Source organism: Lutzomyia longipalpis, chromosome 1, assembly GCF_024334085.1.
Source record: "Lutzomyia longipalpis isolate SR_M1_2022 chromosome 1, ASM2433408v1".
Lineage (NCBI taxonomy): Eukaryota > Metazoa > Arthropoda > Insecta > Diptera > Psychodidae > Lutzomyia > Lutzomyia longipalpis.
The window spans coordinates 385,905-411,259 of record NC_074707.1 but is presented as its reverse complement, the minus strand read 5'-3'; the positions used below and the strand labels follow the sequence as shown (position 1 = coordinate 411,259).

The 25,355-nt window shown below is 31.5% G+C and overlaps 1 protein-coding gene across 50 annotated transcripts in view; it reads right to left on the bottom strand.

Annotated features, from left to right (window-relative positions):
- Positions 1 to 25,317, bottom strand: part of LOC129797257 (sodium channel protein para) — a 34,586-nt gene extending 9,269 nt beyond the window's left edge. For 5 of the 50 annotated variants that reach the window (XM_055839688.1, XM_055839843.1, XM_055839755.1 and 2 more), the window contains exons 1-22: positions 24,637 to 25,292; positions 20,025 to 20,097; positions 19,746 to 19,933; positions 18,564 to 18,596; positions 15,290 to 15,445; positions 14,683 to 14,888; positions 13,043 to 13,171; positions 11,721 to 11,812; positions 11,373 to 11,585; positions 11,145 to 11,205; positions 10,851 to 10,995; positions 10,522 to 10,686; positions 9,908 to 10,204; positions 8,343 to 8,405; positions 7,883 to 8,266; positions 6,613 to 6,712; positions 6,457 to 6,525; positions 5,801 to 6,075; positions 5,560 to 5,733; positions 4,127 to 4,289; positions 2,563 to 2,750; positions 2,147 to 2,351 (exon numbers count right to left, since the gene is read on the bottom strand). In XM_055839688.1, coding sequence (XP_055695663.1) covers positions 2,147 to 2,351; positions 2,563 to 2,750; positions 4,127 to 4,289; positions 5,560 to 5,733; positions 5,801 to 6,075; positions 6,457 to 6,525; positions 6,613 to 6,712; positions 7,883 to 8,266; positions 8,343 to 8,405; positions 9,908 to 10,204; positions 10,522 to 10,686; positions 10,851 to 10,995; positions 11,145 to 11,205; positions 11,373 to 11,585; positions 11,721 to 11,812; positions 13,043 to 13,171; positions 14,683 to 14,888; positions 15,290 to 15,445; positions 18,564 to 18,596; positions 19,746 to 19,892 — 3,265 coding nt within the window. In that variant the 5' untranslated portion in view covers positions 19,893 to 19,933; positions 20,025 to 20,097; positions 24,637 to 25,292. Of the gene's footprint in view, positions 1 to 2,113; positions 2,352 to 2,562; positions 2,751 to 4,126; positions 4,290 to 5,147; positions 5,311 to 5,559; positions 5,734 to 5,800; positions 6,076 to 6,456; positions 6,526 to 6,612; positions 6,713 to 7,882; positions 8,267 to 8,342; positions 8,406 to 9,907; positions 10,205 to 10,521; positions 10,687 to 10,850; positions 10,996 to 11,144; positions 11,206 to 11,372; positions 11,586 to 11,720; positions 11,813 to 13,042; positions 13,172 to 14,682; positions 14,889 to 15,289; positions 15,446 to 18,563; positions 18,597 to 19,745; positions 19,934 to 20,024; positions 20,098 to 23,842 lie in introns of all 50 variants that reach the window. The other 45 variants (XM_055839722.1, XM_055839868.1, XM_055839787.1 and 42 more) reach the window with 26 other exon arrangements.
- Positions 25,318 to 25,355: the final 38 nt, after the last annotated feature.

Below are 25,355 nucleotides of genomic sequence, written 5' to 3'. Positions count from 1 at the left end.
GCAAAAGTAAAAGAGAAACAATTAATGCATCCAATTTTTTACACTGTGCCCTGCGTAAAAAAAATACATATGTAAAAGCAGAATAAAAAGCTTTTCCTTTCTTATTTATTTATGCATTTTTAAAACATCCAAAATCTTTTATTTGGTTTTAAAATTTTACCTTTTCTGACTCTTAAAAACCGTTAAACTTTAAAACAAATTATTGTGAAAACATTAATTTCTGGCCAATCTTCCTTAATTAATAAGTTTTTGCATTTATTGTTTTTTTTTAAATAAAGCAAAACTAAAGAAACATTGTATTATAAAAGTCATTCATATTGAGATCGTTAATTGCTTTTCCTTAAAATATTTATGTATCATAGAAAAAAATCCACATATATTAAACCAATAAATGAAAAAAAAAGAATACTTCACAGCTACTTATGAATGTAGAAAAATGCTCTTTCGAGACAAAATGGCGGAGGGTGTCTCGCATGGGGCGCGCTTTTGTCCCTTGGCCAGAACAAAACCAGGCGTACACATATAACACATGAACGAAACAATTAACATTTATCATTTTCTCATAGTTCAATAAATTTTTAAAGAAAAATCTTAAAGAAGTGATACCACAAAAACGATGATACTTTTTTTTATGCAAATTGCGGCCTTTTTGATCTAATTGGAATTGTATAGGGATTACACATTTATCATCCAATATTAAAACACAAAAAAATCACATAATAACAAGCATAAAATAAAATTAAATATTAATCCAGATTCATGCCAATTCTACACAAGGGGAATTTACTTTTTTTTTCTTTTAACATTCCTTTTTTTTCGTTATAGCGGGTTGTAGTGCAGCCAATTCGCAAAATATTTTTAAAATATAATTTAAAAAAAAATATTAGGTATATTCTCAAGAAATCTTTTTTTTTTCAATTTATTTTTACTCTTTCAAATACTTAAAAAGTTTAATAAAATAAAGAAATTTCTTGAGAATATTTTTATAAGAAGAAGCTCAATTAAAACACTAAAACAAGTGAGATAAAGCCAATCTTAAAAAAAAAGAAAAATGCATTGTAAAATTTTCTTTTCTAATTGAGCTTTTGATAAAAAATGAGAAAAAAAATTTTTGAAGCTAATAAAAAAAAGTAAATAATTTGCAAATTAATAATTATACGCAAAATAAAGGAAATTTTGAAAAGTTTCTTTGAATGGTACAAAACATGTTATTTTGGAATAAATTACATTGAATTAAATTTGGAGAAGGGTCTAATCCACTTTAATCTTTTCTCTTATTTACGCTATATCCTCATTTTTTACATATAAATTTAAATTTTATATGTAGGTCACATTTAAAGTAGGAAATTGATAATGTATTAAATGAAACAGTAAATTAACTACACACTCCATAAACATATAACACTCTATTGTAATGGATTTTAAAAAAAAAATGTTACATTCCAACATAATTAGAAATTGCTCAATTAAATAGTTAACTAAATTATTTATTAGTAAAATTCAATTTTCTATTTATATATTTTGTTTTTAGTAAACTGATTTAAATGATAAAAAAGAATATTTATAAAAATTAAAGTTTTTAAATCCATTACATTGAGTTTCATTATATGTACTATGTATGCAAACGTATGATGTTTCTTTCAGACAGTGATCTATTTATATAAAAAAAAATTGACAAAATCTAGTTCTATTGAGAATCAATTAGATAATTATGATTCAACTTTGAATTGAGAAATAAAAATTCAATTTAGAATTAGAGATAAAAAAAATAATTTAATAAAAATCACTTCAAGTTCCGTATGAACAAAAAAATTAATCTTTTCATTCTATTTTATACAGAACCCAAAAGAAGCCATCATACTTTAATAAATTCAAAATTTACACAAAGTCCTATTTAAAAAAAAATAAAATTCGTTTAAATCAACAAAAGGAACCAAAAGGGTCTATATTGAAGATAGGAAAAAAAAGGAAAAATTTCTCTTGCTCTTCATGACTTTGTTACGAATTTGTTTTTGACTAATATAAGACACATTAGTACAATGAGACATTAACACTGAATTCGTGTGAATTTGACGAGATATTTACGATATAGTATGTAAAAGTGGATAAAAACCTTCTTTCCAAATCCAATTGCAGGGCCGCTCACCTGATGCCTGATCGGAGATTTGATTTGTTAATTTGTTTCTCACGGTTTTAAGAGCGTTGGCTATGTTCCTCTTGATCCAGTTGATAAAGCGCGATATGCGATTGAAAGCCTCGGCTATTTTGTTCGTATCATTGTCTGCAGTTGGTGCTGATAAACTTGACGATCCGAAATTGCTCAAAAGCAAGGCTAAGAAAAGATTGAGAACCTAGAAAAGGGATTCAAAAAAAAAGTCATTATTAGTGCATTTAATTTTGTAACATTTTATGCTGTGTATGGACACAACATTTAGTGGTCGCACAACACTCAATCGATGCAAATGGGACTCATTTCCGCCCCATATATCCACAAATATATACACCATTCCACCCCCCGTCCAACGAGGGTGTGTTGAATATCATATTCAATTTCATACTCACGACTAAATTCCCAATTACTACTGTTGCCAAGAAGAAAGGAATGCATGATACATCTCCCACCAGCATGCAATCCCACATTGACTCAATCCATTCGCCGCACAACACACGGAATACTATCATGAATGAATGCATGAAATCCGTGAAATTCCATCGAGGCATTTCGCCGTCTGGGAAGCGATCCATGTTATCTGAAAATACCAAGGCAAATATACATCAATAATACTCAAATATTTATCCCCATAATAATTCCCCTTTGAATATTTTCTTCTAATCCTCCCCACAAAATGTATACATCGAACATCCCCTCACTGAAATTACTCGATTAACTACGCACATCTTTTTGCCCCCACCCCACCCCACCCACCGCAATTCCAATATTATATTGCCATTATACATATATCAGAATATGAGGATTAATTCCCATATATGTGCCTATTTTCAAAAGCTCTCCCAGCATTGGAAGCATAAAATATGTATATGAGTACAAAACTCTTTAAGGATCACTTGTAAGATTTTATTCTTTTGATTAAATTTTTTGCCTAATTGTAATCCTTTAAGAGATTTTATTAACCCAGATTTGCCCACTAATACATTTGAAATTGGTTTAAAGGAAAAATTTTAAAGCTCCTTTTACCAAAAAAAAATTGTTAAGAATTAAAAATTTCTCTTAAAAAATTCCAAAGCATATCTGGGTTAAAACATTAAAAGGATTAAAATTAAAAGATATAAAAAGTTTAAAATAAAAAGCTCCAAAAATTATTTCAAGTCGTGCATTTTTTCATAAATATTCATTAGAAAGCTTTTTTTTATAAAAGCTTCTTTGAAAAATAAAATTTCTCGCTTAATCAAAAGCTTTCATTTGCAAGGAAAAAAAATATGTAAAAAATATGTTTTTTATTTATAAAAATGCGTATTTTTATGCACAAAATTAAGTATTAGTGTGGAAGAAAGAGATAGAGTGACAATAAGTACAAAAACATGAAGAAAATGTAAAAAAAAGAGAAAAATTAATGATAAAAAAGGATTACTCACGAAAAAAAGTACTTACAAAATGTACTTTATCTATTTAACATAATCTAAATAAATTACTTATTAAGTATATTATGTTCTCGCTGATGTTAAGTTTTTCTTCTCATTTTTTTTGTTATTTCTAATTCCAACCCATTTTACTCCTCCACCTCATGTGTGGAATATTTTCATGTTGATATGTGGGAGCTTTTATATCTTACACCACCCATTTAGAATGTGACCTTCCCACCAAACCCGGCCAATAATTCAGCAAATAAACTCTCATTTCACTCCTACAACTACAATATATGGGGGAGGGTTGTGTGGTGGGGCAAAAAAAAGAGGTATAATGTACATGGGGGAATGGATATAGCATGGTTAGAACACAAACAACACACACTATTAACGCAAAAGAGGGACAATTAACACTGAAATTCTACGGAAACCAATTAAATATGTATATTGTGCTTCTCTTGCTGAGTTTTTTCTTCTTCATTGTATGTATCTAATTTCTATTTCTTCTCCATCTACATTCATTGAATTTTAATTCACTTACCCACGTAATTTTTTCCAAATAACTGCATCCCCATTACGGCAAATATGAAGATAATAATGCACAATACAAATGTTAGATTACCCAACGCCCCCATCGTTCGGCCCATTATAGAAATCAGCAAATTTAACGTTGGCCATGATTTGGCTAGTTTAAACACTCGGAGCTATAAATAAGAATTGATAAGAGAAGAGGAAAATTTTCGTTTTATCATTAATACACTTTTTCCAATTATATCTACATACACTACTTGGGAAGTTTCTTTATGCAAAGTAATTTTTGGCATCAATACTTTCTCTTAAAGCTTTAAGCTCTTGAAGTTTACAAATCTTCCAATCCTTAACTTTTAAAGGATCAGGCAAAGGGCAGCTACTTTCGACATATTTTGGAAATTATTTCCACAAAGTCAGCATTTGGGAAAATAGTTCTCGTTGGGTAGAGATTATTACATGAAAGCATTGTTGCCAAAATTATTTTGGATTTTTAAAGATATGTAAAGTTATGTTGTTTGTGTGAAAAAGAAGATCACAAATAGTTATCTTTTCTCCCTTCTTTTCAGATCAAATTTTTCCACACACTGAAAAATCTCCAGTCTTGCGGTACGTTCGAGAATATTGTACACAGGTATACCACATATTGTTCCTTTTTACAGGTCTCACAGACAACCTCGTGTATAAATATATAATGATTGCACCTACCTTTACCTTAAATTTTCACATTATTTTTCATCAAAGAACAATTTTTTTTTCGAGAAAAGTTTCCACAAGCAAAATGTGAAAGAAATATATTGTAGCTTTTAGTAAGAGCTTCTTGGTGGAAAATTCAAAAATATATTTTTTTTTTTTCATGTAATGAGAAAAAGTTTCTGGGATATAAAGCAAAAATCTTTTTGTACAGCATTTTGCATTTTAGTTTATGCTTGGAAAGCTTATACGTCATTGTTAAGATAAGAAAAAAATGAAGGAGAAGATATTGGAAAGAAAGCAAAGCTCTGTATTCCCCCTAACAGGAATATCCACTCTACCTGTATAATTCTTTCCAAATAATTGCATTCCCATCACAGCAAATATAAAGATGATAATACACAATACAAATGTTAAGTTTCCTAAAGCACCAACAGTGCGACCCATTATGGAAATCAGTAAATTAAGTGTTGGCCATGATTTGGCAAGTTTAAAAACTCGCAACTGCAATCAAAAAACTCGTTAAAATATTTCATTTAAGAAAAAAAAACTTTTAATACATATTCTTAAAATGTGTTCTGAGAGATTTTTTTTTTATAATAGAATTTCCAATGGGTTAGTTTTTCATTTAATTTGATCTTCAATTAGGGAGAAAATTTCTTTGATTGTTATAAAATATAAATTAAATAATTGGAAAGTATTGTATTGTTGTTTTGTAAAAGAAAAGACAAAGAATTTATAATGAATTCTTACCAAACGAAATGATCTTAACACAGATAAGCCTTGAACACCTTCCAGTCCAAGTTCCAAAAGTGATAATGCTACAATTATAAAGTCGAAAATGTTCCATCCTTCTTGGAAGTAAAATTTTGGACTCATGGCTATAAGTTTAAGTGTGGCTTCTATTGCGAATGTTGCAGTAAAAAACTGTTTGAGAAAAAAGAAATTATTTTTCATTAATTTCAAACACTAGGCAACATAAAAGAAAACTTACATAATTTCCGCTTTTTAACGCCTTCTCCATATCCTTATCCATATCGTGATGATCAAGTGCCATAAATAATGTATTTACAACTATACAGAGTGTGATGAATAGTTCGACGAACGGATCAAACACAAGGAATGCCACCCACTCTTGGAACTTTAACCATGGCCAGCAACAGTCCCACACGCAGAATATATCGATGCCCTTCATGAGACATTCGAGTGCCTTATCTTTAAATGTAGGACCATCTTCATCGTCGTCTGTTGGGAAATAGTAGACAGAAACTAAACATATCGTATTAGTGATTTGATACTTAAATCTCTTCTTTTTCAGGGGAAAAAGAGGATCAATTTGCTATTTTATTGCTCTTTTTTTGCATTAGTTTTGCTTTTCATCTGATTTGCAGTTTTTGTGTGTTCAACTGAAAATTTTGCAATATATATTTGTCTAATTAATAAAAAATTTCATTCATTCATTTCTGTTCTGATTTCTTTCTTTTTTTTGCTCTTTAACCAATCACACAAGCCTCAGTGTCATGCAATTATTCATTTTTCTTTTTACCATCTCAAACCTCAATCTCCCACCTTCGAATTTAAATTAGAGATTTATAAAAAACTTAAAAAACACACGACAGTTTTTTTTTGAATTGTATATCAATGTAATACCTCCGTGGTCACTAACTCGGCTGTGTCTTCCTGCAGCTTGTTCGATGATGTCGTTTAGTACCATCACATCTATACCAAAGGTGAAAGAAAGGACAATTAGTGGTAGGTAATTCATTTATACAAAATATTCTACCACGAAAATATTTTATTATATACCTTTCATATCAACTACTGTTTGTGGTTGCGAAGGTTCTATAAATGGATTGTCATGGCTTTTGCCCTTAAGCGCCTCATCCGTGAAGTCTGTTGGAACTTCCTATAAAGTTCATAGAGAAAGACTTTTATTACACTCATTAAATCTCCAATTGTTTAACGTACTCAAATATACAATGAATAGTAGTATTATATATCAAAAAGCAAAGCAAAAAATGAATAATTTTAAATTAAAAAAATTTTTTTGTTGAAAAATCATAAGATTAAGCCACTTGAATTCCCTAAAAGCTTGGAGCCAGATAGGGGAGACCGGGGTAAAAATAGTCAATTTGCATAAATCCTTATCTGCAGGATTCCCCAAGGGCAAGAAAATTTCCTCGATAGGTCATTCTTATAGGAAATTTCCTGGCCTACAACTTTGTCTCAGACCACTTTTCTCTATCTCCACGGGAAATATGAGTTTTCGAGCTTTTCCTGAACCCTTCCGCTTCTGACTTTTTTTAAACGCGGCGGGTAAATATAGTCACCAGTTGGCTAAATAAAGTCGGTCGAATTTTCCGACATTTCCAATGATTTTCCAACTGAGAGATTGATAGTAGTTGATAGCTAAACTTCTCACCTTTTGATCCGCGACAAGGAATTTCACTTTTATACGCACTAAAACAAGGAATTTTGCGATTTTCTCAAACACGCCATTTTGCAACAAATGGATAGAAAATATGTCAAAAATTTCGATCTCCCATATGATTTACATGGGATGACTAGATCTACCCCAAGGGGTATGTTTTGATTCAAATAATTGTACAGAAAAATCATTAAAAGTTATTGAAGAATACACCTTGGCAATGTTTTCTGTAGTAACCCAGCTAGTGAGAAAAATTATCAGATTGAAAAATTGCTGAAGGAAAACTTCGGAAAACGCGTTTTTCTCAATACGCAAAAGTTTGGGAAATGGGCCAAAAATCTATTTTCTTTTTTAACTCCTAAAGTACTGATCGGATAACCTCCAAATTACTGTCAAAAATTATAGGTTGGTAGGGCTTTGCACCCTAATTTTTTCCGATTTTTCCGATTTTTCCGATTTATATTTTGGGAGAAATTGGCATTTGAAAATTCGAAAATGACTCTTTTTACCCCGGTGTCCCCTACACTGTTCACAGCAAATTAATTTAATTGCAAATTATAAAATAATTGGATTTTAAAATAAAATGTGTGAAAGCATAAAATAAAGAAAAAAAAAGATGTTAAATTCCTACAAAAAAAATGCACTTACAAATTCTCTGTGATTCTTATGATTTGTATCTACATGTGCACCAGTGACACTCAGTGGAGGCATACAGTGGCTCATATTCCGTGATCTTCCCCTTAAGCGGCTCTCCTTTGTCATGCCTCCCAGCAAGTCGCCATGTGACGTGTACGATATACGCGACTGATGGGACGTATACGAGGAGTGCCTGGACCCGAGATTTGTATAATACACTGGCACAATAATCGCCCCATTCTCCTCCGACATGGGTGTCACGGCATTCGAGTCATCAGCATACGGTAGATGTTCCTGAGCATCCAAATATGTGGATAGTACGAGTGGCTTTCGATCATTGCCAGGTATAACAAAACGTCCACGTCCACTGCGTATGGTGAACTGTTTGAGAAGCATCTTACATTATATTATTAAAATAAGGAATTATCCTCACACAAGTGGCATGGTGGGTATGTATTTTTTGCAACAATACCTGATGCGATCCACGCGATCCACGACGCAAGTTGAAGGGTGATCCGGGAAGGGAAAGGGATGCCTGTTGGGAACGCAGAATAAACGAAACGCGTGAGATATTTAAATCAAATCTGGGAATCCCATTCATGATATCCTCGGAATATATCATTTAAAAACCCAAATCTTTGTCTTGATTAAGGATTCAGGGACTCAAAGTTCGCAATGAATTGTGCCCTAATTGTGTGGATGTAACAAGTAAATTTTAATGTTTAAACAAAAGAGCATTGTGCTAGAGGATTGGTCGACAGGGAAAATATTTTCTTCTCTTTTGCAGAGGAGTATAATACGCTGTTTTAAAGTAACGCCAATATTAGCCAAATATTTGCAATAACTGGCAAATATTTGCGCTATTTGTAATACATGAAAACATTGTGTATAGGTCAGGTACATATATATATCTGATTAAATAAATATTTACACTTATGGTAATTCGTGCTATGTATGATCAGTAATAATTTTATAATTAGGGGATTACAACACTGATAAAGGTTCTATTAAGGGGGGTGTCTTGGGCAAACTGTTGGAATTGACATATTTATAAAGTTTTCATTTTTCTTAAGGTTTTTCTTAAATTTGATTTTCCGATGTTGGTTACATTTGAAGCCTAATTTATAACACAAAAGTAGATTTTTCTCAGAATCTACTGGATGGATTTTGATGAGGTAAAAAGCAAATTAAAGAGAAAGCATCAATGAACAATGTACCAGAACAGATTTTGGAATTTCGACTTTGAAGTTGAGAAAAGTTGAAAAATATTCTTGTGCACTTTTCATAGCTTTTGAATGAAAATTCAAAAATTCCTTCCGGTACATTCATCGTTAATACTTCCTCTTTCATTTGCTTTTTATCCCATCAAAATCCATCAGGTAAATTCTGAGAAAATCCTATCTTTGTGTACTGAAGAATATCACAAGATGGTGTCGCACCTAAGATGACAGAAAATGATTTTCTTACTCTTCAGTAATAACTCTTTAAATATTGCGAACACTAGAAAATAAAGATTAAGAAAAACCCCAATAAAAATAAAAACATTTAATTTCACCAGCTCTCAAAAGAGACCCCCCTTAATTCAATTGCGATTTAACTATAATATTCTTTACAAAACGAAAGGGAGATTAAAAAGAGAACGAATAAAAGAATACTTTAGTAACTTCCCGTATTTTAAACATAGTCTAGAACTTTGCCTCAATCGCTATTTCTGATAACAAACGCAATTAAATTTTAATGTAAATTTTGCTTCTAAAAATAAAATCACACGAATAAATTTATAAGCTATCGATTGAAACGAAAGTTTTCTTCTCTGAATATTGATTCCCCTACAGAGGATTCATTGGGAAATCCCTCAAAAGAGAAAGATATATTCCAGGTAGCAATCAAAGGATTCACCACAGCTCAAGGAAAAAATTGTGTACATAGCCACTACTTATGTTTTATATTGTTTGGTGATATGGTGATGACTACAATCTACTGCTACCTTGGTGCGCAACCTAAGACGAATGACCTAACGCCTTAATACTAACTTACCGCGCTTACTTTTCGCACCTTGGCACTTGCGGTGCCCGCCGCGACGCCCGACGGAGCAGAAGGCCTCGTCATTTCGCTGAGTGACTCCAAACCTTCACTTCTAATGGACATCTTTTCCTTATTATTATCATCATTGCCCTTTTCCTGACCCACAAACAACTCATAGCTGTGGCATGAAAAATCCGATGGACTCTTTGCCATGTGCTCAGCCGCTTCTGCCGCTTCGGCTGCTGCTGCTGCATTTGCTGCTCTCTCTTCCAGTTTTGCCTGTTTAGCAGCTGCCGCCTCCTCAGCTTCCTGTGAAGATGGTACACAAAAGAACACATTAGATGAGTTGGTGCTACATCCGGTGTGGGAGACAAAAATGGCCACTCAAAACATCAATGGCACAATACGAATATATATGCGAACGTAGAGAGACATTTTGTTCGTTTTTTTTTTGTAAAAGCATACAGTATATAGCACAAAGAGCTTTTTTTTTATGGCAACACAGGAAAAGACACTGCATTCCAATGTGCACACCTCGCTCCTTCCTTTCGTCATTTTATCAACGACGATAAAAGGAAAGGAGGAAGAAACAACAATATTTTTTTATGGAAAAATCGAAGCCTTACTCTCATTGCTTCTTCCTCCGCTGCTTCTTCTTCTTCTGCCTTCTTCTGGAGTTCATCATACGACATGGCTACAATGGCCAAGATCAAATTAACAAGGTAAAATGAACCCAAGAAGATGATTACGATGAAGAAAAGCATATGCCATGGACCAGCCGAGCGTAGAACCTACATTAAAACCATTTATTATCCAACACCGCAATGTAAAGTGGTTAGCATGAAAAGAAAATAAAAAAAAGAGTTTGAATTAGTTAAATGGGAAATTTCTTTAAAAAAAATGTCATATAGTGAAAAATATTTAATAAAATATATATATAGTTAGGTTTATATACTTGTTGGTACAAATTCTCCCAGAAATCTTGGGTCATTAACCGAAAGGCAGATAAAAAAGCCCAACCAAATGTATCAAAACTCGTGTATCCATAATCAGGATTTCCGCCGAATCCTTGTAAGCAGAAATATCCCTCATCGCATTGCCTTTTATTGTGAACACCACCGTCACGATTGTGTGTGGGTGCGATGGGAGAGAAAATAAAAAGTTTGTAGTCAATAAAATGGGGTCGCCATCGCTTTCAAGGTACTCGATATATGTATGAAACATGCAAAAGATATTTAATCAGCCTCACCCGGCTCCAGAAGAATTTCCACACAGTGGCATATCTCCATCTTCTGTCCTATACCAATTGGCTTTTGTGATGAATTGGCAAGTAAAAAAAAAAGATATAGAAAAGATAAAAATAAATTATATTTATTATAGGAAAAATGATATAAAGGTATTTCTTAGATATAATAAAAAATGAAATAAAATTGTAAAGAAAATACTAAAAAAAAAGAAAGGTAATAAGTCTACTCACTTTCATTCTTATAGAATCGATCCCAATTCTCATCAGTTATATTGCCCCACGATCCATCGGTTGGAAATATCCTAACACACTTTTGCGATAAAACACCCATGTAGATTTGTAAGCCCATGAGCGCGAACACAGATAACGAAAACATTGTTAAAATAATTACATCCCGTAGATTCTTCACAGATTCAATCACGGCGCCAACAATGGTTTTCAGTCCTTCATTTGGGGTTGGCATGGGGGGTGGGGCAAGAAAATAAAAGTGCAATTAGATTATAACATCGTCGCCATGGGGCGTTGGGGTTGTGAAAATAAAATTAAATGTGATATATAGCAAGAAAAAAGTAGCTATACCTGGAACAATTGCTACCGTTTTCAGAGCTCGAAGCACACGAAATGTTCTCAGAGCAGCGAGATTACCCAAATCTATTCCCATTGTCACATAACTGTATAACAATATATAAAATATCTATGTTGGAAAAATTACTAAGAAAAACATTACTACATTTTACTACATTCTAAAGTAAAAAATTAATAGAAAGAGAATAATTTAAAAAAAATTGTAACCTGCTCACAAATTTTTCTTAAATCAATTTGAGCAAAGAACAATTTTTAAAAATTATTTTCTTTTACGCTATGTATGGCTAATTATGTAGTATTATATCCTAAATTATATAATATTACTTTTTTTTATTGCAATTAATTTATTAAAAATTCTTCGCACCAACTCGAGCTTTTTATCAAATTCTCTGAAAAATTCTAATTCCAAATCTTTTTCTCAGTTTTTTTTTTAAATTAATTTTCAAAGGATTCAAACACTTTAAGATACAATTAAAAGTTTTCTTTTAAAGGCAAAAAAAAAGAAGAAAAACGTCTACTCAATTGTTTATTCTGCAAATTACTCAAATTGAATAATTAAATTTAATTAAGTTTCAGCTCAATCAATGTATTGCAAAAGAAGAAATAAAAATTCTTTTATACAATGAATTGGATCCTTGAATAGCAAATTACGCAAAGGAGATGTATATATACTATATAGATAGCATCATATTGCCATGTCATCTGTTCAAAAGGATACATTATTCACTAATCAATTGGGTTAATTTACTTTCAATTTCCGTTAGCGAGAAAAATCAATACGACTCAATATTGATGGCACAATGTACTCAATGAGATTCTAATAAGATTGAAACAGAGCCATCAAAATATTATAGGTTTTAGCTATAGTAGATACAAATATAAACCTACATATACTTTTAATCTAATAAAAGGTTTATATAGTGGCTAAAGAAAAAAAACTTTATATTTCTTTCTAAAGATTTTTTTAGTCAAATTTTGTAACGTCAAAGCACTTTCTCAAATCTCAAAGGTAAATTTAAATATTTTTATTTTAATTGAAAAGTTCTTTTGTTGTTACAAAATTTGGCCAAATTAATTATTAATTGAACCCCCTTTAAAAAAAATAGGGGTGACTAAATTTCTAGGAACTATGGATTGAAAAAAAAAAAGTTTCTTGAACAAATTACAAAGAATATATAAGAGGTTAAATCTTCTTTCACTTTGACCTACCGCAATAATATTGAGAATAATCTATTCTTAGTTTCTAGATAAATCTAAATATAATATTAGTTATATAAGTTAATATTTTCTAGAGAAATGGTTTTAAGAGAACTCACGCTAAAGCTATTACTACGAAGTCCAGCCAATTCCATGCATCTCTAAGATACGTAAACGGGCATAAAATGAAACCTCGTGCCATCACTTTAACTGCCGATTCAAATGTGTAGATCCCAGTAAATATTACCCTAAAATAAGAGTATATTATATATATATGGCAATTCACTTTATTTAATATTTCACCTGAAGAGATAAATTGATCAATTTTCATTTCCCAATCAATAATTTTTTATTATGATAAAAAAAAGAAACAATTTCGGAAGGGTAATGTGTAAATAAAATAGGAGAGAAAACGAACCATGGAGAAGAGTAAAGAAATAATTCACATCTGAAAGTCAAGGTCATTAAATGTATTTTTCCGTGGGGTTGAGAAAAATACTCAATGACGTCATAACTATTAAAGACTCAATATTTATTGGAAAAAAAATACATCAGACTTATACTCTGATTTTAGCTCTTCAACCCAGCCAAATGATCAATTTTTATTATTATTATATCCCACACATATAGCGAGCTTTGAAATTAAAGTGTCGTGATTAATTTTGTCTGATGAATTGATTTTTCTATTATTTTCCCGCATATTATTTTTACCCTCATTTAACCAGCTCAGTGTGTGTTCCTACCTCCCCTTTTTTTTTTTTAATTTTGCTATGCAATCAATGGATAAAAAAATAACTTGAAAAATGAAAACTTTAAGGTGGAAATTTTCCTGATGGCGTTCCCAAGAAAAAGAAACAAAAAATGTAGGTATATTATACGAGAAAAAAGTATATAGCTTATCTCGTTAGAAGAGGGGGAATAAAAGCTCCAAATGTTCCACAAAAACAAATACAGGGAGCTGGACTTCAAACAAAGATGATCCCTAACTCCACAAAAAAACATATGGCTGCTCCTCCATCTCTACACCACACAACACTCTCGCCTCTCGCTTCTCTTTCTCTTCTCTACCCTAACTATTAAATTATAATGAATGTTGTTTAGTCTTTATTTTATGCTACAAGAAAAAATATAAATAAATATGAATAATTCATTAAATAGCAATGGTTACAATTCTATTTCATATAAAATAAAGAAAAAAATATATAGGTAGGTATATGAACCTATATGTTATAACGAAAAAAATATGGGAGTGAGAAATGTTTTTTTTTCCTCGTGTTTTGTTTTCATTATAATTAAAACTATGAGGACACTAGAAATAAATAAAATTTCACGACAAATACACGTAAATTGTGGGGGAGTATGTAAGGTGTGTGTGAGTGAGTAGGAGCTGAAAAATGTTTTTCTTCTTTGTGTCAACAGGCAAGCCCATCCTTTTTGCAATGGAGCCGTCTTTCTCAATAATTTATTGAAATTTTAAAGAGTTTCTATTATTAGCAATCTGCATATTCTTGTATGCTATATACGTGAATATTGACACAAAAAAGACTTGAGAGGAATAAAAAAGAATACAAAATGACTATTAAAAAAAATCGAAATGAAAAGTTGTGGAAAATATCAACGAGGGATTTTTTTGTGGTTGTTGTTACGGAGAGTAAATTGAGGTAAAATTGTGAATTATTTGTCATATTTAGCTATGAAAATATAAATAAGAGATAAAATATATATATGTATATAGCAGAGGGGGTATGTTGATACTTACTCTGTTGATTCGACAGTTGGTGTTGTTGGCATTATCATGAGGACGCAATTTAATAAAATTGTTGTGATGATGAAAAGGGAGAAAAGTGGATGCACTAGTATATAAATTGCAACACGGCGAATTGGATTGAAGGGATCGAGAAGCCATAATGCTTTTGATGCTGAAAATCGAAATATATCCTTGCCTTTGCTAACCACTACGAATGTCTGTGAATGATAAGAGAAAATATTATGTAATAACACTATGTTACGCTTGAGTAGAGGAATCTATAGCTATAAAATTTAAATATCAAGAATATTCCATCCATAGCACATTAACCACATATGTATATTATTTTCTATAACCTTTCCTCAATAATTCTTTCTTGCTTTTACTTTCAATTTAAAGAACTGAAAGGGTTAAAGTTTAAGAGATAAAGTTCAAAGCATTTAGCGAATTCTCTTCATTTCTTTTAGCATTTTTAGAATTAAAATTCAAATTTATTTATTTTTTAATTTTCTACAACAATTTTCCAGAGTGGTTATTTAGGGGTTGTCCTATGTACAAAATACTTCATATAATCTATATACTATGCAATGCATAAGAGATATTTTATGATTGTACTTACCAATACATTTGAGTAGAAACTGTCAATATCCTCGAGAGGGGTGGAGGCCAATTCCGGAGGGAAGCTGCCCTGCATTCGAACAGGTATTGGAACACCCTGTTCGAGTGTGGGATCCGGTTGTGGACCCTCATCCTCATCCTCGTCGTCATATCGAATCTACATTGAGGTTTCATGTAGAGGCACACATGGTATTCCCCAGTGGAAAATTTCATGATGCATTCGCGGCCATACGAAGACACGTGTTGATGGTGGAGTAAAAAAAAAAGACGGGAAGATAGAGAGAAAAAAAGTGAAACAAATTAGCAATTTTATCAATTAAATTGATTAATTAAGTATGCTTGAAATAGGGGAGTTTCATTTTAATTGTGGACGCCAAATAATGTAATTTCCATTATAATCCCATTTCACATCCAAATGACACTCTAGGGACACACGCAGCCACAGTGCGCATGAAGACCTCAAATGTAATTCAATTAACTTTTTTTCTTTTTGAATAATATTCTAATGTTGTTCAATTTTGCGAATTTTCCATTTTTTTTCTTCATCCCCCACAATTAAAATTTCACTCAGAGTGATGCTAAAAAAAAGAACTCAAATTTACTGCTTCTCATTTCCACGCTTTTACATAATTAAAAATCAAAAAGAAAAAATAGGTGACAAAACACTTTAACTGAGGAAATGGAAAAGACTAAAAAATTGGTTTTGCTAAAAAAGTGTCTTAATATTCTTGTAAAAGTGAAAAAAAAAATTTTCGAAGCCATCAATGGAAATTCCTTTTTTTATAATCAAAGATTTTTTTCTGTGGGTCTTTCCCCCAAAAAATCAGCCAAGAAAATATTCTCCAAAAATTTTTTATTTCTTTTATTTGTCAATTTGAAATGTCATTGATGCTTTTGTTGTTTATATATTATAATGTATGTATAGTTTTTTGAAAAAGTTTTATTGATTTTATAAGAAAGAACAAAACCATCAAAAACATTTGAAAAATTTAGAGAGAGAGAGGAATTTCAATTTTCATAAGTGCACGTTTCACATTGAATATGTTGTGTGTTATATTTTCTGTGAAAATTCGCATTTATTGAAAATTTTGTGCACAAATTTCTTGCCGCAAGACTTGAGTGAGCAGAGAAATATGTATAGTAGCATATGTATATGAAAAAATGTATCTAAAAGGGCATTTTTTTTACAGGTTAAAAGTAAGGTAAAAAATAAAAAGTTATATAAAAGTGCCAAGCATTTTGTATATTTTCTCCCTTGTCTCTCCATGGGAAAATACAATTTTTATCGCACTCCTACCCCTGCCCGTGTCTCTCACATGTCTAAAATATGTCTTTTACTTTACATAAAGTCATTCACGGTGGCAGCACAAACTACCTACTAAATGTCATGTCAGCATTCATAAAGATTATAAACCCAAAGCTACAAATTGCTGAAATCCCCCAATTTAGCGCATGGAAATGGCTAAATTTGAAACATGTTGCAAATTACAAACACTTCAAGTCAAGGAAGATTTCTTGTCTTGTCTGCTAAATCGAAGATTTTTTTTTTTACTTTTTCAGAGATAAGTTACTTTTATATTGTTTTCCCTTTCAATTTATTTCTCCCCGTGACACCCACTCTAAAGTAATAATTCTTGTGTGAAGAACTTTTAAGGCTTTAATGGATTACATTCAGGGGTTAATGTCTATATATGTATACACAAGAATGTAATGACATTTTAATGGGTTTATGCAGTAACTTCTTGTAGAAGACTAATAAAAAAATTATACAAATAGATCTTCAGCCACCATCAAAACAATAAAATCTTGTGAATTAGAATAAAAAGATAAATAAAGATTTTTTTAAACTAAGTAATACTTGTTTGACACTATATTATCAAAAAAATCTCACAATTGCACAATGCAGACTATTTTATGCCTGCAGAGAAGGGAAATACAAATTCTCGAAATGTTTCGATAAATTAGGATCATTTTCGTGCTTTAAAACTTCAGATGAAAATTTATTTTATTTATCAAAATTAGCAGATTTGGGACCTTAACCAATTTTCTCATCTGCCAAAGAACAAAGTAAGAATAAAATTCTTTTCTATATACATATTTTCCGATTAGAATTAAATATAACGCTGTCATAGACACATTATATACACTACTTAAGTAGGTAGCAATTTATCATTCCATAGAAAAGCTTTTAGATTTGGTATGTATGTATATTTAAGTATTATCTTAATTCATCAGTATATACACATCATAGAATCCTTTACGTATATACCTATGTAATATAAATAATATTTGTCGATCAAACACTTAATCAAACACAAGCAAGCAATTTCGTAGAAAATTCTCTGTCTCAGAGAATAAAACCCCCCATTGAACCATACAGAATGTCGCCATCCTTTCCATTAAATTACAACAACCATTAGCCATGTTTATTGTATTAAATTGTGTGAAAAATATCTCCAATTAAAACAGTGTGTTGTTGATGTGAAATTTATTATTTAGTAGTATTAAATTAAATATCACATAAACTCAATTTTCTTTCCAAAAGTGTCATTGTCCTTAATCAAAAAACAAATCGAGTGTGAATTTTGCTGTGATTAATTTGCTGCCTTTATTATAAATTGAAAACGTGTATCAAAATTTGTGTTTATAGCTATGTTTTGTAGAGCTTCAAGATTTATTATATAGGTATAGGTGTGAAGAAGTCTGCATGAATTACTAAAGCAACTATTTATTAGCAATTTCAGCTAAATAAAAAAATTCTTGCACTATTTATACAAAAAAAATAATGTTAAAAACATTAAAATTCTAATAAGTTTAATGTTTTTGAACTATTTAAAGATTATTTTCCAATTAATGTGTTTTATTTTTGTATTTGTCGCAATTTTTTTTACAAAAGTTTCAATAAAAAAAAATTATATATGTGGCAGAAAATGGAAGCAAGTCTCTATGTAGACTGAATAGCTCATAATAAAAAAAACTCTTCTTATGTAATGTAAAAAAATTTCCATTGGACTATCACATTTCAAATATTAATATATGAAATTTGAGAGCCAACAGTGTGCGAGGGTGTATGTTGAGCAATTCAACTTACACACGCCTTTATTAACTTTTTTTTTACCAAAAAAGACGCAATATTTTTTACGTTAAAAAAATGTTATATTTTCAATCTATTCGATACTGAAGTAAAAAGTTAAAAAAAAAAGAAATGTTATAAAAATTCTTTGAAATAAAAATGAAAATGGAAAAAACTTTGGTATAAAAGGACATCATCTTACTTCCTTCTGTTTTTTCTTGCGACCATAAACAGGCTGAAATATTCAAATATAACTCTTGTTAGGTTTACAACACATCCACTCACGGGACTTTTCGTAGTGAGATTTTATTTAATTTGCATAATAAAATGCAATGCTCTCTCGTCTCAATTTATTTATGTATTCTTGTTTTTTTTAAACATATTCTTCGATTTATGATTGATGAGTTTATGAAAATTTGCGATTTCTTTTTTTAACTAACGGCATCCCTAAGACATCCTCTCAATATATAATTTTGATATTCCCTCCTGCGCAAAGTGTAAATAATGTATTTTTTATGTAGGTATATAGATATAACTTTACGAGGGGAAAATTTGCAAATTGGGCTTCTAATATTGTGAATTAGGCAATTATATTGTATGTAAAATGAATAAACACAAATAAATAAAATAAAATACACATCCAATTGACACAAAATTACATAGATATTTCGATAAAATATTAAATTTTATTTTATATACCGTCAAATGGGGTGAAATGGATTTATAAAAAAAAATAGTAAAAATAAATATCTTTCTTTAGGTTTTGGAAAAGATTTTTTTGATATATTTTCTCTTCATTAAATTATTAACCTTTTGATATTATTTTTTTATATGAAAGATGAAAACAGAGATCTGTTAAATCTTCAATAATTGTGAAGGAAATTAATGTAAGAAAAATAATTTATTATTGTTTTAAAAAGGGTCTTCTCTAAAAAGAAATAAAATTCACCCCATATGGCGGTACATTTGATATATTTCGCTGAGAATACGGCAAAATAAGGATTACAAACATCAAATCAAGATAAAACTTAGATTTTCAAATATAATACTGATGAAAGGATGCAATAGATGTTGCTAAGAATAAAAATAAAAGTAATAAACATTGAAAAAATCAATAATTTAGGAACAAATTTTTTTTATCATTCGTTCCCAAATGCAATAGAAAAATTTTTAAAATAAAATGTATGAAATTTAATGGATAGACAGAGAACATTTACAGCAATTTTTTTTATCCGACAATTACAACATGTCTCATATATAGAAGAGAAGATAGGTAGATTTGTTAGTGTGATAGAGCCAGATAAATGCTTATATTTGTTTTTTTTTTAAGGGGGAAACAACATGAGGGATAATATAATAAAAAAAATTCATATGAGTCACTCACCTCGCCCTCAGCTCTCTTTTTTTCCAACTCCTTTAGCTTTGCAGTTTCTTCTGCAATTCGTGCTTCGATTGCAGCCAATGATTCACGGGTGAAAGGACGGAACAAGCTGCGTTCTTCCTCAGAAGATGAGTTGGAATCTTCAGTCATTGTCTATGCAACCAATTGGTGTGAGCCTCAGAAGCCAAGGCCTGTCGTGAAGGAAAAATTAAGGATTTTTAACAAACGAAAATCAATTTTATTTAAGCTTAATATTTTATTTATCTCTCCTTTGATACTTACATTGGTTTTCTATGTCTGTCACATCCGAGACTAGTTTCTTTTCACAATACTGCTGGTTAAAGGAGAATTGATTCTGCAAGAGAGAAGAAAAAAAAAAGGATTTTTGTGTATATACCAGCCACATATCTTGGGGATAAATGATGACAATTTCTGCAGTCACTCTGACCCTTTTTTCCGTCTCTTGAGCTTTTTTTTCGTGTATATATACACATCGGATTATTCGCAACCCTTCGTGTGGAGAAAGTTCGAACAGAGAGAGAGAGAGAGAGTAGGAGAAGACAATGAACATTCATTGCTATTATATACCTATTTTCTCTCCGGGCAAGTGAAAAACAAGATTCTTGGAAAAAGATATAAAATGACTTTGAATATTTCATGAAACTTTATGAGTATGGAGAGCAACATATACATTACAATGCCTACATAATAAATAATATGAAATAGGTTAAAGAGAGAAATAAAAATTTCGAATAAAAGGATTAGTTCTCTCTCTAAATAGCCACCTGATAACTCTTTACACCTACACTTTTCTCTGTAGTGGGTGGGGATAAAAAATTATTATTTCCACAATAAAGCAGATTTAACTGGATAAATCCTATACCCATATGTGTCGTTTGTATTACAATTTACTAAATGACATTAATTAATATTGAATGATTAGATAGGTCATTTTTTTTTGTTTGAAAAAATGTAGCAATTTAACATGTATTGCTGTGTAAAAAAACTCTCAGTTGAATATTCAATAAGCTTTCTAAATGAGGGATAAAATGTACCTATAGTTTTTCATTTTTTAGAGCCTAATTCAATCAACTAAAATGCAAGAGAGTGAGCACAAATTGTTGATTTAATTATCTTGCACTATTTTATTATTTGAAGCAATTACATTCAAAAATTAAATTGTTTAAGTTTTCTTTCACAATAGACGTTGATCGAAGATGAAGAGCAAAAAAACAAGTAAAAAGTTCTAAAGTAAAACAATATTGAATATTCTGATATACTGCTGAAGAATTCCCCATATTTGTTTCGTTTTAATATACTTTAATAAAATGTTTGTTAACTTTCGGAATTGAATTTAATTGAAAATTCATCATGAAAGAATTTCACTTAAAATTCCACAATCTTGCCGAGATAAAATTTGCATCCTTATTGTGTGAGTAATTATATATGTATTAAATTACGCGGTAGAGAGCTTTGCAGACAATTTCACCATCAATCACTGAACAAAATAGAGAGATGATTTTTAATTTAAATGACCGATAACTCCTTTTATATTCACTCTCTAATTTCTAAACGAAATGTTGTGATTGACTGAGGTCGCGTGCTCTACCACTCAAGGTCAATTTCGAGACATTCTGGCCACCCCTAATCGTCGTGAAATAGTCAATGAGGATACCCGTAGCAGTACCTATAGAGAAGGATTCTCACTATTTTATGGACATTGAGCTGGAAAGCTTTATATTGTAAAAAGCTCTATACACGATGACACTCAACAAGGAGGCACATAAGAAATAATTGAACTTATTCTCATTCTTGCATTCACCTACGCAAGACATTTTTTTTCTTCAGCTTTTGCACAACTTTACGTCACATATATAATTGTTCAATGTACACGTAATTTTCCCAGAAGCATGTCGGGTTATTTATTTATTGACTTTAAGAAGAAGTATGTATATGTTGATCATAGAGTGGAAGCTTTTTCGCAAGGATATTTTAGGGGCTATAGCAAAATTCAAACGCACCCCGTAATAAATTGAGGATTATAGAGGCGGAGTACAAGAGGAATATATTGGGGACACGATAGAAATGAATGGTACGCACACATGAATGAAGTGGTAGCATAAAAAAAACTAACTATATATAGGCACTGCGGTGAGCTTTTCACCCACAAACTTCCCAAGAGTTTTCCTCTCTGAGATCAACACTGTGTCTTTCCTTTTACACACACTTTCCACACACAGGCCTCGTCATGTCATGCACATTGATTTTTTTCTCCTTCTTTAACTCCACCAGGATGGCCACACACAGCAATGGGAACTTTTTCGCCGCAGCATTTTCAGCATATCGCACTTTATGGTCAAGCAATATACGGGGCAGAATGGAGGAGACTCTTGTGCGAAAAGAAAAAAAAAAAACAGCCCAAGACACCGCGGAGGAAAAGTCAATGTGGAAAATGTAAAGCTCAAGAACATAAAGCATTCTGCCAAAGAAAAATCAATACAAGACCATGTTCTGTTCCACTTTTAGTTCTAGGTATGTATATGTAATGTTGTATATGTACTTTAGGAGTACCTAGAATTTTCTCCCATCTCACGCCAAAAGCTCTCTCTCACAGTGCTTTCCCAAATTACTCAATTTCCCGCTCTCTCAGCTGAGAGAGTGGGAGAGAGCCCCGTTTGAAAGCAGACACGAATATAGGGGTTGAATTTTGGGGACTAGCATTGAATAGCCATGCACGGGAGGAAATTTCTCGAAATCCTCCCCCTCCCCCCCACAAAAAGAAACAATAATTAATTTATTGAAACCAATTAATTTAAGAAATTAAAAAAAAAAAATTTTAAATTCATTTGCTAAGGCTGAAATTTGCGTTTAGGAAAGTCACTTGCCACCCAATTTTCGTAGAATTTTCTAGAGAAAACCTAAAAGTTTTCCCTCCTTCAAATTTATTTTACTTTGGAGAAAAACCAAAAAGACTTCTTGCTACTTTATGCTCTTGAATTAAACAATTATATTCAGCAAATCTGCGATAATTCTGCGTAATTTTAAGTAGAAACATACAATAGTTTTCTAGAGTTTTTATCTCTATTAATTTTACAAAAATCTCACCCAGTATAATGATCTCTATCTATGCCTATTTGATCCCCAATAAATTCACTTTTATTTTATAGCTAAAAAGCTAAATTAAGAGATATTAAATAGTCTTGTTATAGAGGTGTGTACAAAGCCAAACAAATGGAACTTTCTGATACAAAACTTTATCTAAATTCTGCTTGTAGATTAACTTCTTATCATATTAACATGTTGAAATATCACACAAATTTATGCATTAGTTGTGATTCTTTCTTATAGATGGTAAAGAGCTTTTAATTCCAATAAAAATTAACAAGATTTTCGTGTAATAATCACCAGAACTTCCGCAATTTATCATTAATCTATATTTTAAGCTTTTCAGAAAACTTTTTTTTTTAAATTGACTTTTAGCAGGAACCACTAATTTGAAATGAAGCAAAGAATTATATATTATTGTGTAAAGTTGATGGCTTTTGGTAACTGCCAAGCAAGAAGAAACCGGATGGAATGAATGAAAAAGCTTCGCATAAAAGCACTCCCCTAAATATTTATATAAGAAAAAGTCCTACATTCACCCCTGGCTGACTGAATGTGGTATAGTTTGTGCTGTATGAACTTTCTTGCTCACTCTACGTCTGCGTTTTCTTCAGCATGCCGCAGAAAAGTCTTTTTAACTTTTTTTTCAATTCTCCTAAAAGCACATCGCATACACTGCACAGACCAAATCCATAATTCACAAATATTTTTTAAAGGATTTTAACAGAGAAAGAATTTTATTTTTACGTGAAGAAAATTGCAGATATATTTACAAATTTTGTCGAGGAGATTCTTTTTTGACGGAGAGAGTTGTGTGAGCAAAAATGGGAAAAGCTTGTGAGAGCGAGAGTTTATGCTGGGGAGTTCAATAGATAAGGGTGGGTCACACAGGCGACGACGACGGAAAAATGTAGCAGAAAGTCATGAAGGAAAAAAAAGACGAGAGAACTACGCCCCAGTATAAAAATCTATTATTAAAAAGAAATACTATTCACCTCGATCTATTTCAGTATACTTATCCAGCGAGAGCCTATAATCCAAAAAATCTATTACCAAATCGATCCACATTATCTTTCTACCACAGAGGGAGCTTTTTTGCACTTTTTTCTCACTTTTTCTTCTTTTTTTGTGTAACTATATATTCACAGAAATGCAATTTGACATTTTTTTTCTTTGCATTTTGCACCGTTTTCTCATATGATTGCACCACAGCCCTTTTAGAGAATTTTCTTTTTGGCTTTTTCTTTTTATTTAAATTCTTAATTTTTAGTTATATAGAGCTTTAATTCCTTACCCCCTCTAAGCACTTTTATGAAAAATTTATTTATAGGAATTTTATTGTGAATGGTCGTAGCACTTTAAGGGGGGTGAAAATTAAGTGGAAAATGGATCACAAAGGAATTTTATTTTCTTTTTCACAGCCACATCGTGTAGCTGTGGCACGGGGTTTTGGGAAAATTTCTTTCGTCACTAAGAAGACTTTTCTTGCGGTGAAATATGTGAAAATTTTCCGTGGTGCACACACAGCAAAACTTTTCCAATCCTTCGATTTGGGCTCACACACCAAAAACCCGTACACTTTGGTCGTTGGACCATCGAGTATCGTACACTTTTCCCAGGTGGGGAGCTTTTAGGTGGAAAAGACGGGATTTTCCGGGTGTTGCACACACAAAAGACTCGATTATCCTTTTTTTTTGGGGAATTATGTAATTTAGAGACGAAAAAAAAGGAGGTTTAGTGGAAAAGCTCAAAAGTTCGAAATGGGCCGTTCTGTGTCGCACACACGTACCAATTGAACTGCAGTCCGCAACGAGGAGTCACCGATTGTTGCCCGAGACCCGATCACGAAAGCGAACTTCCTTTCGGGCTTTTTTTATATTTCCTGTGACTCTCTCTCCTTTCGTTCTCTCCGTGCTAGGAGCCTGGCGCGCGGAGGAGCGAACCTTCAATATGCCCGCCTCTCTACCTCCTCCACCCACTTTTTTACGGTGCACTCATTTTTTTTTCACCAACCAGCTCTACCTTCCTCATTAGACGCACTTTTCTCTTTCACCAACAGAATAAAAAAATATGAAAATGAAGGACGAGGAAAATTCACTTCTTTTCCACGACAACACGAAAATTCCAATGAGAAATACGATGAAAAATAGTATAAACTATATATTTAATACTGCGGAGCTTTTTGCAATATGTATGAGGAGGGTACAAATTGAAGAGCTTTTCCAAGGAAGTGAGAGAATGTCACACAAAATTTTCTATCCTCGTTTTTCCACTCAAATTCATCCACTATCAAGAACCAAAGCACACAAAAACACTAGTACACTGACACATTATAGTGAAAATGAGGTGATTGTACTAATTTTTAAACATTCCCATAATGAAAATCACAATTTAAAAAATTTATTATATATGTATCCTCTTTGCCCTTTCTTTTCACAAAAGCTCCTTTTCTCCTGGAACATATATATGTGTCGATTTTCTCGCTTTTCCGCAATTTATCTGCAGAAC